This window comes from Phaenicophaeus curvirostris, chromosome 1, assembly GCF_032191515.1.
Source record: "Phaenicophaeus curvirostris isolate KB17595 chromosome 1, BPBGC_Pcur_1.0, whole genome shotgun sequence".
Taxonomy (NCBI): Eukaryota; Metazoa; Chordata; class Aves; order Cuculiformes; family Cuculidae; genus Phaenicophaeus; species Phaenicophaeus curvirostris.
This window is the reverse complement of record NC_091392.1, coordinates 195,406,893-195,421,942: the sequence shown is the minus strand read 5'-3', so window position 1 is coordinate 195,421,942 and position 15,050 is coordinate 195,406,893. Positions and strand designations below refer to the sequence as shown.

At 39.5% G+C, this 15,050-nt stretch overlaps 1 protein-coding gene across 1 annotated transcript in view; it reads right to left on the bottom strand.

Moving 5' to 3' along the window:
* Positions 1 to 15,050, bottom strand: part of TYR (tyrosinase) — a 43,197-nt gene that overhangs the window by 9,142 nt on the left and 19,005 nt on the right. Inside the window, exon 4 of the mRNA XM_069883346.1 lies at positions 427 to 608. Coding sequence (XP_069739447.1) covers positions 427 to 608 — 182 coding nt within the window. The remainder of the gene's footprint in view (positions 1 to 426; positions 609 to 15,050) is intronic.

The window sequence follows — 15,050 nt, the reverse complement described above, 5'->3', positions numbered from 1 at the left end:
TACATTTGTAAGCCAGAGAAAGAGTTTTACCTCTGTCTTCCTTTAAATCATGCCTAGAAATTGGAAAATCCCACTGGTTCCCATTTGTGTTGCACTGTAACAGCTGAGCTGGGAAAACCAGCAGACTCAAAATACAGCACTCTTTCTCCCCAGTTCTGATTGTGAGCTGACCATTTGGGTCAGACTCTGCTCTTAGTAGTCTAGGACAAATAGCATTGATATCAGTGACTGACTTTTGGTTGGAACTTTTGTTATAATATGTTGACTCTGCATCAGACCAGAAAGGTTAAAGCAAGCAAGTGCCACTTGGCACTAGACTCAGGAAAAAATCTGAAACAGGAGAATTTATTAATATCTTCTCATTTTTCAGATATATTCCAGGTCATAGACAACAAATTTGACATTTAATTGAAATAGTAATGTTACCTGGATCTTGCAGATACTCATAGTCATATCCCAGCTCTCTTGAGGATTTAAAAAATTCTCCATTTCTGTAAAGTGGGATAAAGGGGACCATGTAATTTTCTCGATTGTGCCCGATGGGTGCATTGGCTGCTGGGTAAACTTCTAGCACGGGCCTGTGCCTTCTCAACCATCGCTCAAAAATGCTGTAGGAAAAAAAGCAGGTGAAGTAATGATGGAGATTGGTAGAAATTTTCTTCTTCAAGATTAAAAAACAGTTTTGATGCTTTTTTTTCATGAACCCTGGGGACAGAGTGATATGCTTGTAGTCATGTACATGTAATAATTTCCAAATCATTTGGGGTTAGCTACTTCGGTGCTGAGTTCATACGCAAGCTTACTCAAAGCAAAGGCCTGCAGTGCTGCAGAGAGGCTAAATATGCTTCTAAATTCCATAAATGCAGCTCGCTGTCTCTCTGTGACCTAGCTGAATTTTCTGCTTATTAATTCACATGATTGTGAAGGAGAGAGAGAAAAAGGTTGAAGACTTCAGTCCTTCTTCCACATCCTCAGAAATACTTATGGCTCAGTTTGGATGGTCTTTTTGCCAGTTGCTCAATCTTGTTCCCCTTCCTCTATTCTTTCTCCACTGTTACCAAGGGTTTTCAAGCCTGCATTGAAGTATGTCTGCACCATGGTTGGTTTGACATCACCAAGGAGGTGGAAACACCTCAGGAAGAAGCTATATGAGTTCTAAAACTTGGAAACGCAGGTCAGCAGTCAGGAATGACTCTTTCTCCAGCTGTAGCTTCTTCACTGACCTTGGTCTCTGCATAGTTGTTTTACATATTCTCACTCTTGTCTCTCAGCCGAAGTTTCACAGCGTTTTTTTTTTTACCCTTTCTTAAATATGCTATCACAGAGGCACTGTCAGTGTCACTGATGGGCCCAGCTTTGACCAGCAGCCACCTTGGAGCTGTCTGGCATTGGCTGCACCTGACATGGATGCAGCCTATGACATCTTCACACAGAAGCCACTCCCGCAGCCCCTTGCCACTAAACCCTTGCTGTTCAAACACAATATAAGCTGTTAACCACACCTCTGACCTCAGGTGCTCCTTTCCATTTTTCTATGCCAAAGATTTCCCCCATTAACTGTCTATCAGCATAAGGCTGCATGTCTCTTCTTTAACTTGAAAGCAGAAATAGTAAAGGCTGTAGCATGGGAAGAGTTTGTATTGACATTTTTGCAGTTAACTACTGGATGTGTTTGGAAAGCAAAATTACCAACCCTCCAAATTATTCTCAGTCCTCCTTCCTGTGTCTAGTCTTTGCCTGCTCTGTTCTTCATTTCATTCCAAACCCTAGATCCTTTTCCTGATGCTCTGCTGTTTACATGGTGACCTCGGCTTGCCAACAGACCTGGATATGCCAGGTTGGAATAGAGGAGGTGGGAAGATGCTGCCAGGGGAACAGATGCATGTATCTTATACTTGAAAAAGAGGAACCCTGGGCTCAATCAAAAGATATTGGTAGGAGGGGATTATCAACATCAAGTTCAGGCAATGATCACTGAATACATTTATCAGTTACAAGGGATGGAAATGGTCTAAAGAGACTTGTAGATTGTACTGTAATTGAGATCTTGGCTCAACAGATTCTGTTCTCCTGACACTGGCTGCTGGCTGAAAGACAAAATTTCCCCCTCCTCTTGTAATTAATAAGCAGGTGTTCAGGGACTCAAGTTATCTCAGAAACACAGACTCTAAATACAAGTGCTCGGTAATATCAGGATCTCTGCAGAGCATCCAGAGGTTCTGCCAGTAGAATTTTATTTCCTATCTTTAGGCAGAAATGATGAGAAGCTCTCTGCTTACCCCCACCAAATTAAAGCCACTCATCAAAACAGAGGTAGGGCCAAAGCCTTTGTTCTTTTTTTAGGATCAAAAGATGAATACATCACTATGCTCATACACCTTGTCAACCCTTAACAATGCAGGTATTAATCTTGATTAAAAACTTCATTTGTGGCTCTCATCTTCAGTTAATTTCATCAGCCCTGTTTAGAAAAACTCTTGTCAGAATAATAATGTTCAACTGAAGCTTTCAGATGGATAAATTTAAACAATAATATCAAGGCTTCAGCTGCAGTTATCGCAAGAAAGTTTGAACAGCAGCTCTGTAATCAGATTACATCTTCTGAGAACAGCGTAGAGAAATTCAGTAAGCATTAAAAAGGAATGGAACATAATGGAAATCAGGACAATAGTTCATTTTATGGGAGGAGAGAGGGGGGATTGAGGACTGTTGGACTCCAGTCTTTTCCCTACCTGGCTTCTACTTGCACCTTGGGCAAAGGACCCTGACTATAAGTGCCTCTTTTCCTAGAAGTTGTAGATGGGAGCTAAGGCAACTCTTCTCTTGGTACAGGAGTGTTAGAGGTATAGTCATGAGGACAGGGTAATATTTTAAGAAGGCAGAGACAGGACTTGGATCAGGTTTTCAAAGTCTGGTGAACTTACATACCCTAACATTTGAATGCTCAGTCTGAGGTAATTCTTGGGGTCTGTTTATGGAAAATGGTGAGCAGGTGGACTCTGAAAATCCAGAGGGCTGATAAGAACACAGTTCAGAGCTAGAAGTCATCATTCACCTGAAAGAGATTTCTATGACGTGCCCTGAAAAGCAGCATCCTCTCTGGATGACTTGATGTTACAATTTCATAAGCAGTTTTAAGAAGAAACTTTAGGCCAGTAATCTTTCAAAAAGGATATAAATGTAAAGCATTTCCATAGAAATGAACATATGAAATTTTGTATTCCTTTATTTGCTTGTGGTTCGCACATTAGACAACAAAGTTTTAGCAGGAGCAGGAGCATTGACTTGTGTGCCCTTAGAGCTGATCTTTAGATTCAGATGCAATCCGTTACTGATACAATGATTTGTGCTGATGCAGAAGATATTTTGCACGATTCCTTGAGCTGTTTTTAACAGCTCTCTCCTTTATCCAGCATAAAATTACAGAATCACAGAATAACCAGGTTGGAAGAGACCCACCGGATCATCGAGTCCAATCATTCCTATCAAACACTAAACCATGCCCCTTAGCACCTCGAATTATATAGTCTTTACTGAAATATGTTTCATCTAGCTTATCTGTACGTCACTGTAGAAATCTCAGAATCATCCATGACAGTTTTGAGAGTCATACCTTCCATTACTCCTTTTAGAATAGCTGGCCTTGTGCATTTTTCTTGGCTTTATTTTTTGGGGGGGGGGGGCGGACACAACTAGGAGAGGGGGGCATTTTGAAAGATTAGGATCATATTCTACTTGCTAGTAAAGCATTTGGGTGAAGTTGCATTCATTCTTTACACTTAAAGGTTTGTTTCCAGCTTATTCAGTAAGATGGGTTCACAATACTCTGTTTTCCTTGGCAAGATGCTTCATGATGCTCTATATTTTCATGAGGATCTTCATGTTTTAGTTCTTTTGCCTGAGGAAACTGACAGATTTAATACAAGGATAGTATTTTTTAATACAAGGATAGTATTTTTTAATACACGGATAGTATTTTTTACATCCTTCTGAACGGGAGGCACCACCATATCCTTGCCTTGCTCACGTTTTGTAAGCAAAGTCATGAAAGAAGGAACCTCACTTAACCTTGTTTTTCAAGCAAGATTTCCCAGCTGAGTGGAAAAAGAAACCTCCCAGTTGCATCCAGGTGGGGAGAAAATCCGTGGAGGGGGTGGTATATGACTTAAGCTACATCTCTGCTGTGAAGTACAAATAGTTCTCCTTGGGCACTATGATATAACAGAGGTGCACAGTGCTCCTGTCCTTGGGGACTTCTCTCAACTGAAAAGCCTTGGGCCAAAAAAAAAAAAGAAGTATATCTGGAGAAAATAACCACACTGTACTTTAATTTCAGAGTGCTCAGATTACTGAATTATACATTGCAGGATACTTTTTTCCTTAAATAAGATCATTTCTCCATCCCCTAGCTACAGTTAAGGCAGTTATTATCAAATGTGCCCTCCTTCATGCAGTGCTGCCCTTTCCCGTAGGCAATGCGAACACATCTGAACAGCTACGATGGATCATCTGACAGTGCCTTAGTCTACAGTCACAGTCACATTTTCCTGATAACAGGCATGTGGTTTCCATGACAGAGAGAATTCAGTGCTTCCATCACCAGATGTTGATTCACTTACAGTTCATAGAAGTTCTTCTTTTCCTCCCTTAAAAGCAGCCATGTTGTAAGTTGTTTCTTTTTAGTTCCTAGAAGTTCCTATATTTGTTTCCTGTGTTTTGCTCAGTAGTCGTAAACTTGGAAGTTCTTAAGGCTGGAAAATTAAAGCTACATGCAGAGAGACAAAATGCTGATGTAATTAGCTGCTCCCCTCATGGGCTGATAATGTTCCTGGTAGAAATGTCAGGTTTGCAGCGGAACAGCAGACCTGAACTCCCTGGAATTGTTGGTTATCCTGGCAAAACATTGCTATTACATATTCGTATGAACCTCTACATCCTCCCCTCACCTAGCAAAGCAAGACTATGAATGAAATTCCACATTGCCTCTTTTTCTTGATGTAATGAGACTAAAGATAATAAAAACCTAGGGATTCAGATCAGGTTTCTGTGATATTCATCTCCATATTCCTTCTGTGCAAAACAAGCACTGGGCAGAAGTTCAGTGACAGAGAAATCTGTTCAACTCCTGCAACAGCCTGGTTGGTCGCCTTCTTCCTCATCATGTAGACAAAGAGTATTAATTAGCTATTTGTATAGGTAGGACTGACATTTTCCAGACTTCTTTATCATTGCAGTCCCAGCTAGACTGGTATCATTTGGGTGACATTGGCAGTGCTGAAGAGAACAGATGGGATGTAAGCATGGTGGGGAAAACAAGACAAGATAAAGGAAAGAAGAAAAGAGCTAATCAAAAGCCATTAGGAATTTTATTCAGTGAATGGAAATGGGGAGAACCCAATCTGAGATCTAGTGGGAGTAAATCATAAATCCTCCAGACTGACTACTCTTACCTAGAAGGGTCACGGGCAATCAGGACTTAAGAAACAGAAAGTTAAAATATGGAAACGAAATAAATGAATTAGATATCACTCTTGTGATAGCCCTAATGCAAGAAAAAGTGACTCAGTAGCTTTTATTTAAAGGCCTCAAACTGATTAAAAAATAATTCTATGTAGAAGTCTGGAAGGTTTCTTCCTTTGCTTGAAGAAATTAAGATAGCCAAAATGCATGACCCAAATAAGAGATCAAGGAACTGAATGGGATAGAAAATAATTTAAATTTTGAAAGATATCCTGACTCATGTTTAGAGCTCAGAGAGATTTAGTCTCTCTGTATTGCATGTCCAAAGTAGAAATTATGTTATAGTGGGTGTATTATTAAAATAAATTTAAAAAGTTTTAGAATTACTAGATTTGACAATCAACAATCTAGGTAAAAATTATTTTTCATATTAAACAAAAGTTTAATATTGTAAAATAGGTTTGGTTTAGACTAAAATAAGGCTTATTGCTTGTATTTAAACACTGGAAAACTTGATCTAGAGACATGATAAGTCCACTATAATTTAAACTCTCTGATTTAGTCAGAAGCCACATGCTTGATGCAGAAATAGCTAAAGGGTCAGAAAGATTCCCAAAAAGTCATAAAGTGGAAGAATGTTCTTCCTGAGTATTAGAGAAATTTTAGGAAGCGTTAGAATTCCCATTTTACTTCAGAAAAAATAGACACAAAGAATACTTGTCTGAGTTCATACTAGACGTGCTGTGGTGGAGTGAAACCTCAGCTATGGGGCCACTTTGTGCCTACTAGACTATAATACCTCTTGGAGTCAGGTTATATCATTGCAAAACATAGAGTTTCAATTCTATTTAAGTTTCTTGCTATATATCTGTATACAGATCTCTCTAACTGTTAATGAGATTAATACTTGTGTGTACCAGCAGTAATAGGTCTGAAGAACTAGTATGTGATAAAAAGTAGTTAAGACTCCTATCTGGTACGTTGATGCTCTGGTAGTTTAAATTTTCATTCAAAGGAAATATACTTTGCTTTTGCAAAGTATTTTAATGTGGCAAGATGATTTACAGAGAAAAATGAAGCCATCTGTAAAAGACGTAGATACATCACTTCCATTCAATTGCATATAAGTAAACCTGAATATTTTCCTTGTTCTGTACGTATCAGATTATACAAAGTGAAATGAAATAAGCCTTAGCACAAAATTAATTGAAAAAAATTGGTTTAAAGAGTGGGGGGAAAAATAAGATTGATTTGAGGATGATTAGAAAAAGGCTACTAATTTATATTTCTGCATTGATATTAATCTATGAATAATATATGCAATGAGATTATAGCTAATAAAAGGATGAGTCAGGAAATAAATAGGTTTATGTTGCCAGTGGGAAATACCAAGAAGAGCATAAGAGCACTGTTGTATATAGACTGGATATCTTCATACTGTTCTAGATAGTGTTATATGTTCTGAAAAAAAGATGTTGCTAGCAGGAAAGAAATCTTGAAAACTAGAAAATGTAGAGTAAAACGAGTAGGAATTTTCTTTATAATTTTCAAAAGCTTCTCTTGTAAGAGCTGTTTCCCAACAGCTTGCCTCCACAGTCATGATCAGATCTGTGTTTGACCGACTGCAGTGTAGGAGAAGAAACCAGAGCTTAAATATCTGTAATTAAAGATTTCCTTGTATTGAATTGTTGAATTGTATTGTATTGAATGTTGAGGCTCTGGAGTGAGTCCAGAGAAGAGCAACAAAGCTGGTGAAGGGGCTGGAGAACAGGTCTTATGAGGAGCGGCTGAGAGAGCTGAGGTTGTTTAGCCTGGAGAAGAGGAGGCTGAGGGGAGACCTCATTGCTCTCTATAACTACCTGAAAGGAGGTTATAGAGAGGAGGGTGCTGGCCTCTTCTCCCAGGTGACAGGGGACAAGACAAGAGGGAATGGCCTCAAGCTCCACCAGGGGAGGTTTAGGCTGGACATTAGGAAAAAATTTTTCACAGTAAGGGTCACTGGGCAGTGGAACAGGCTGCCCAGGGAGGTGGTTGAGTCACCTTCCCTGGAGGTGTTTAAGGCATGGGTAGATGAGGTGCTAAGGGGCATGGTTTAGTGTTTGATAGGAATGGTTGGACTCGATGATCCAGTGGCTCTCTTCCAACCTAGTGATTCTGTGATTCTATGAATTACTGCAGAGACATTGTCATATAGTGTACGCTCAACTAGCCCTTGAGGAAGATTTTCTAGGAGATGTTTAATTTGGTATGCTTTACCTTGCAATTGAGGGCAGTTGAAGAGAGGGAAAGAAGGAAGAAGAGGGTTTGATTCCTCTTCCATGTAACCAGGAACACGTGTGATACTTCAGTTTTCCCAAGTGAGAGGACTACAGTCCCCTTATGATGAAGGTTCATGGTCACTCTAGATCTGTACTGAGAAGACAATGCTGCTTAACTCCTCCATTCCTTTCTTTGTAAGCATTTGCACAACTGTGTCATAAGCAGAATTAAAGAATTAATTTGGTTTAAAACCAAACATCTCATTAGTTTTTATTTGTTCTGGGATAGCTGTGGTGAGATAAAGTCATAGACCTTACTCATCATTTTTTGGCATGATGGCCAATAGCAGCACAGGGGAGGAACAGAGGTGAGCACCTCTGGGTAGCACTAATTGGAGAGCAGAACTGTTTCTTCGTCTTAACCTGTGTGCCATGTTAGGGAGGCTTAAAGCGACAGTGAAACTATGCACTTTGTTTCTCAGTAGCCTGATAAATCCATGTACACTGTTCAGCTGTGAGATGGCAGCTTTGTAACCCACTGATGACTTTATCACATTTAAATATGATTATGTCACTCGTTGCATCAGGTTTGACACAGACCTTCATTCCTTTCATTCATTTAGTTGTGAGAGTGAGGCTAGATTGGGTTGACTACAGCAGAAAGCAAGCTGAAAATTGTTGCTTAGAGCTCATTTATATGATATGTTTCAGTATCATGAGATCTGACATTCTCTAAAAGAATTCTGGCAAGCAACATGTATTTTTATTTGAAAAGAAAGAGAAAAGGTAAAAAATAGAAGAAAATTGAAGTGCCATCCAAGGTCTGTGATTACTCCAGTGCTGTCCAATGCTGCAAGGTTGCTTATGTGAGGATGTGAGGTATATGTGAGACATGATAGCGTGTTCTCTGTGCTTTGTAATAAGGAGATAAAAATGCAACCACGCACTGCATGAAAAAAAGAAAAAAACTCATTTTCTGGAGTACATATCCTGGGTTAACTTGCTCACGTTCATTTTTGCCATGATTTGCAGCCAACAGAAAGTTATCAGTTGAAGAAAGAGATAGTACAAATGCCAGCTGCTCCGAAGTTTAATAACTAGTTTCTCCTGAAGAGAGAGATAACAAGCAGATTAAAATGGACTGCTGTGAAGGCAGCTGGACTGACTCTGTGTAACCTACTCCTGTGCTCTGTAATTCAGTTCTTTTGAGACTGAGAGATTGTCATTATTGGAGTTCACAAGGGCATGCGATGTATAAATCACATCTATGGTAGAAAAGCGATCATTTCTTTTGATGAATAGAAGGTAGCTACACGTGGGTGAGAAAAGTACCATGTTTTGCTGTGATTTTTTACAATTTGAACAATTACAGCAGCTATTATTGCAGAAGCGCTGCAGGAAGGAAATTCGGTGCTCTGTTAGCTGTCTGCCTCAGAGCTTGTCTTGATCGCTGTGTCACAGAGAGAGATTTCTCCTCCTCCAGTATTAAGAGAATAAGTAAAGACTAACCATGTGGCTTTTGCCACATTTTAGGGCAAAGTAACCTTTCCTTTCAAAAAACACTAATTGCTTGCATAATGTGTAGCGTACAACGTGATCCATTTTATAACTACATTGTCTGAATTAAAATCTTGCAGTAAGAGTGACATGAAGCATGCACTTTAAATGGATTATTTGAAATGAATCTCCTATATGATTGATATTTTAAGAGCAGAATGGGTCATTACAACCACCTAGCCTGAAACAATGTAGCAGGTGAGACTGTCAACTACTGTATTTCACATATAATCCAGAAGATGTCTGTTTAACCTTCCTCTTGTCATTCCTATAAAGCAAAGTGGATCAGCAGCACTGTCAGTTTTTGTATATGCTTAATCAATGAAAAGAACATTTATCTCCAGATCATGTTCTTTGTCCTTATTTCTATCTGTCTCTGATTCTGTTCGGTCTATCAGCAGATATCCAGAGGGATTCTTTAGGAATGTGGGTTACTTTAGACACAGATGTAACTCCAGTGTTATATGGACTCAGCTCCTCTGTGTCTAATAGGCAAAGCAGGGAGGTTTTCTGGAGGAGAGTTGTTCTAAAATTTTTGCTTCTGGCCACCACTGTAGCCATGATGCAGGTTAGATGGACCTGTGGTATGATCCTCCAAGGCTGTTCCTACATCCTTTTGGTTGCTTGGCAATTGCAGTGGCAGGAAATAACCAGGCTTAGTGAAATAAATTGTTAGAGTCTAGCTCGAGTATGATTTGCCTTTTGGCCCCAGACACAGAGATATCAAAGGAGATGTACTGGGGAGTTGTGTTTCTCAGCAACATCCCAACCTTCCCACTTACACTCTGTTTTCCATGGATATATTTATGTGATATTTTGCAGTAGATGTGAACTCACTCTACCCACATACTGAGCCCACTTTGAGTGAGTCAGCTCCACCAAACAAGCTGAGTAGCTCTGCTGAACGTGCTACTAAGCCTGAGAGACTGAGGGGAAGGTTAGCAGGTCCAGATCAGCATTAGCTGAGGGCTTGTGGTGACACAAGGTTTGTGTATCCTCCTGCACATTTGTAGACATCCCCATGGGGAAGTAAAATTAAGATAAATTCTTTCCTGCTTTCATTGCTAAGAATTTCCATGTTCAAGTTTCTTGTCCCTTTACTACTGATCTGCTCTGTATCTCATACTTGTTGTAGAAGATTGTGTGTGCTGATAAAGCTTGAGAAGAGGAGGCTGAGGGGGGACCTTATTGCTTTCTACAACTACCTGAAAGGAGGTTGTGGAGAGGAGGGAGATGGCCTCACTGTGGGAGGAGGTATGTTGCTAAAGGCAGCTCTTAACTTGCCTTTGTCTAACAGATTTCATGTGGTTTCAAGTCATAGTTCATTCAGCTCCAGAAAAATATGACTTTCAGACTGTGTCATCATTTTTGTAAACATACCTCAGAAAGCAGTAAGAGTCTGGCTCTGCCCATATAAAGGGAGAAAATTAGTAATATAGTTAGGGTATATGCAGTGACTTCTCCCTTTTTATACTGCTTTATTGTTAGCTGACATGTTGTACTGCAATCGCCATTTCAGTTGTGTTTAAGTCACTTATTCTGGTCTTTCTAAGTTTCCATAAAACAAATGGAAACAAAATTTCCTTGTGCTTATGTTTTGTCTGTGTTGTCTTCCACTGGAGACAGTTCAGGGTACAGAATGAATCTCATTTCATGTATTAACAAATCTGGAAACCTCGTGTTGACTTAAGAAATCTTACTGATTCTTTTTGATTGTTTTCACTCCAAATATTCAAAAATCTTGAAGTAAATAGTTTTTAACTACTAAAAAAGTTCCTGTTTCCCATCAACATTTCAAAACAAGAGAACAACTTGGATTTTCTCATGCCATTTTTTTAGTTTAAAAAAAATGAAGTGACATTTAAGAGAAAATGAAAATGTTCTGTTTAAAAAACAGAGTAAAAAAGAAGCTTTTATTTTGACATCTTCTGAGAGTGAAAATCAAATTTCCTCTTGTTAAAGTGTTTTCCAACAAAATGACTTTTCACATAAAGCTAAGCTAGCTTTCTTTTTTTTTTTGCAGAGTGGAAGGAGAAGAGACTGGCATGAGAATGCTGCAAGGGTCCATGAAGTTGGCTTAGGGAATGGTGTGGTGCTGGCATGCACATTAGCATGTGTAGACTCAAAGTTCAAATATATTTTTGAACAGATGGCTCTGTACATGCTTTTCAGTTTAACACTTTACTGATAAGTATTGCAATAAAGAATGTTTCACTGTTAGATCTTCAGATAAGGCATTTCCCAAAGCTCCCAGCTCCATACTGACCCTGAAGCAGAAGGGGTTATTTTAGTATCCTGCAGAAGAGTTTATGGTGACTGATGTTGCTGAACAACATGGAGACTTTTGCCTCCATTAGGCAGAATTTGTGGCATTTTCATTGGACTCTGAAATTGGAGAATTTCTCCTTCACCTGCTTGGAAATGTCCATGTATGTGAGCAGCAGTAAATGAAAGCCTTTCCATTTCCTATGGAACCTTATACTTGACTTTGATTACTTTTAGCCCACTTCATGTGCACACACACAAATATACGCAGACCTCCACTCTTTAAGTTTTTGTCACTTTGGTACAAGATGGCAAGCTAAGAGTAACTGAACCAAGAAGATCAGCTTAGGGATGTCCAGCTGTTTATTGTCATTGTTGATTCTGTAATGAAGCAATTCCTATCTCCTGTTGTTCACATTGTTTTGATACCTAAGAGCCATAGTCAGAGGCTAAGAATATACTGGACACCCTGCACAGACCAGAGCAATTATACAGTCAGAGCTTATAATTTACACATCGTACAAGGGACGACAGATTGATACAAACAGATGGGAGCAGGAATAGGCAACCATGCAGTGGGACCACAACTGTCCACCCACAAAGGGAAGGTTTTAGCTTACTAGTGTCTGAACTTTTCTGAAAGTGTCATGTTGAAAGAAGGAATTGTGACTGAATTTGTGGATGTGTAGGGTGAACTAGTCCCAGCCAGGAGGATTATGGAGGGACTTGACTGAATGCCAAGAAAATGTAAGAGAGAGACTGATATCACAAACTTGTTGGAGGGGTGATTGTGTTCCATAGCAATGAATAAGGGGTGATTTGGGGATGGGCAATGAGAAGGCTTGAAAATAGAGACCATTAGTTCATCTGATGTGACAGAGAGCAAAGAAAAGACATAAACAGAGATGATGCAATGATGGTTGCAATAGTATTCTGAGCTGTGTGATTGCTCATGAAAGATGGAGAAAAAGGTCCTGTAGTGGTGGCACCACTAGAACTAAAAATCTGAGTGTAGCTCTACAAATAGGTTAATAATAGTTTAATAGTTTAGACTTTAAAGATACAAGAGACTGGAAGTCTATAACTTATTGTGTGTTTCTAGAAAATCAGATCCAAATTGTTTGTCCTAATATCAGGACTTTTGAAAGTCAGACACACTATTGTAATAAACCCTGTCCATTGCTACAGAACTTAGAAGTGAGATGAGAATTGGGGTGTATTACATTAGCTGTAATATACATGACATAATGTATGTACTAGCATAAAGTAGTATGGAGACATTTAATGAAAATTTTTTTCCCCATTGCCATTTAGTTTTCCTTGCAGTTTGCAAGGATAACTGTTGGGGTGGGATAGAATCATAGAATCATAGAATAACCAGGTTGGAAGAGACCCAAGGAAGGGACAGATACAGAACAAATATGAAGAAAGATTCAAGAAACATTCAAAGGGCAGAAGTGCAGGGAGAGCAGATGAAGATACTCTCTGTCTATAGGGATGGATGGATGGGCAGAAAAGTTGACAAAGAAGAAAGAGTTCCTTTTTCAGAGCAGAGAAATCACCCTAGTGAGCTCAAATGGGACTGTGGACCCTTGCTTTCACTGCTTATGCAGCTGCTTCTTCCAGCTTGAGTGGGTTGGCTCCTCCCTTGTTATTCCCTTGTGCTGACTGTAGAGTGTATCTGAATAGCAAAGAGATTTGTAATTAAAAGAAATGCTGCACAGAGCTAAAAAAGCTCTCATTTTTGCTGAGTGTATATTTTGTTCCATCTTTTTTCTTTTTTTTTCCTTTAAATTATTCAGTTAGGAATTAATAATTTTCAGGGTGGTCACCTGCTTTTACCAGACACTGACATCTGATCTTTAGGTATTCCAGCTAGCAAATAAGAAGACAAGGAGCTTGATTTATCTTTGCTAAGAAAGCTGTTGCCTGGGTACCTTCATTCTTCCGCACTGCTGAAAGAGAATAACTTAAAAAACGGGGAGTGTCTGTCAGTAAATGCTTTGCTTTTCACCTGAGAGATCTTCTTAACTACACCTCTGCTCTATCCAACTTCATTTTGTACATCAGGACTGGGTAGGAAAGGGTAGGGGGCAGCAGATGGGAGGCTGACTGTTGCTCAGTTTGGAAAGCAGCTCCTAATGTTTGGCTCACACCTGTCAGCAGACTCCGTATACACTTGTTTATCCTCCCCTGTACCATATGTTTCTATGTAAAAATCAGTTCCAATGATCTATTGCCTTATTTCTGTCACTCCTATTATGGTCGTAACTGAGCATTTCACAGTCGTTAATGCATTTACCCTGACAGCGTCCCTGTTGCGTAGGCACCTAATATCACCCACTTTACAGATGGGTTAGCTGAAGCCCAGATCAACAGCTCCTTCAAAAGCCTTGTTGAAATAAATGGGAAGGAAACACATCTCTAGGAGATGAGAGTTTGTTAGAACAAACTACGCACTCAGTTTCACCAAAGAAATTTGCAGTGGAGTGAGGAATCCCTCTTCTGGGTCTTATATGGATGCTCACAGTGCTGGACCATTCTTGATTTCTTGACATAGAGACATTCCCTGTCTTTGCAAGACCCAGACAACTTGTGGTTGCTGGTGTTCAGTGGTTTTACTACGTTTGCCAGTAAACCCTCATCTCACAGCTCTCCATGTCCTCACCAAGGCCTGGAAGAGATGCTGTCCTTGGCAGAAGATTTAGTTTAAAAGCTAGTTAAAAATCCATTGGCCTGATGTAGTGATAGCAATTGGCTCAAAATGTGTTCTGCCCAAATGAGAAAAGTTGATAAGAACAAAAGAAGTGCTTCTGCTGCTGTGGAGAGTGTTTCTCCCATTTTCTGTATTCTTTGTATTCTTGCTTGCCTCAGAAAAAGAACACCTTCACAACCCTTCATATTTAAAGTCTAAGTAGAGGAGGAACAGGTTTTTCAAAAGGTACTGTACGTACCTATCAGTCACCTACTTATTAATTATAACTAAAAGCATGATTAATCTGTCATGGATAAGGCTGCTAAGTAACCCTAATCATGCTAATGCATTTCTGTCACTTATACAAAAGGAAGAATTGTTATTAGTTTTTGCATCCATGTGTACTAAAGACCAAATACACAACAACTACAGAGCACTGGTAATGTTCTTCGTGCCACAGGCAGGATGAGGCTGCATCGTGGTTATCTGTATTGCCCCCACAGAGCCTGTGCAGTTTCCTAAACACTGGTAGGATTTAATGATATCATCCTTGAAGATAATTTTGCCTTCTAAAACGAATAACAACTACATGAAAAATATTTCCACGGGATCATAATGACTATGACTGAAACTCCTTTGTGGGAGTGGTCAGCTTGATGCCCAAGGTGCTACTTAAGCCCTTCAGTGAGTGGGAGCTAAGAGATATGTAGGTGTGACTGTCGAAGGAAAACAATTCTTTCGATAATGCAGAGCATAATACTTTCCCTTCTGTATTCTTTTTCTCTGATTGTTCGATTGATCCCTTTTTTTATAGC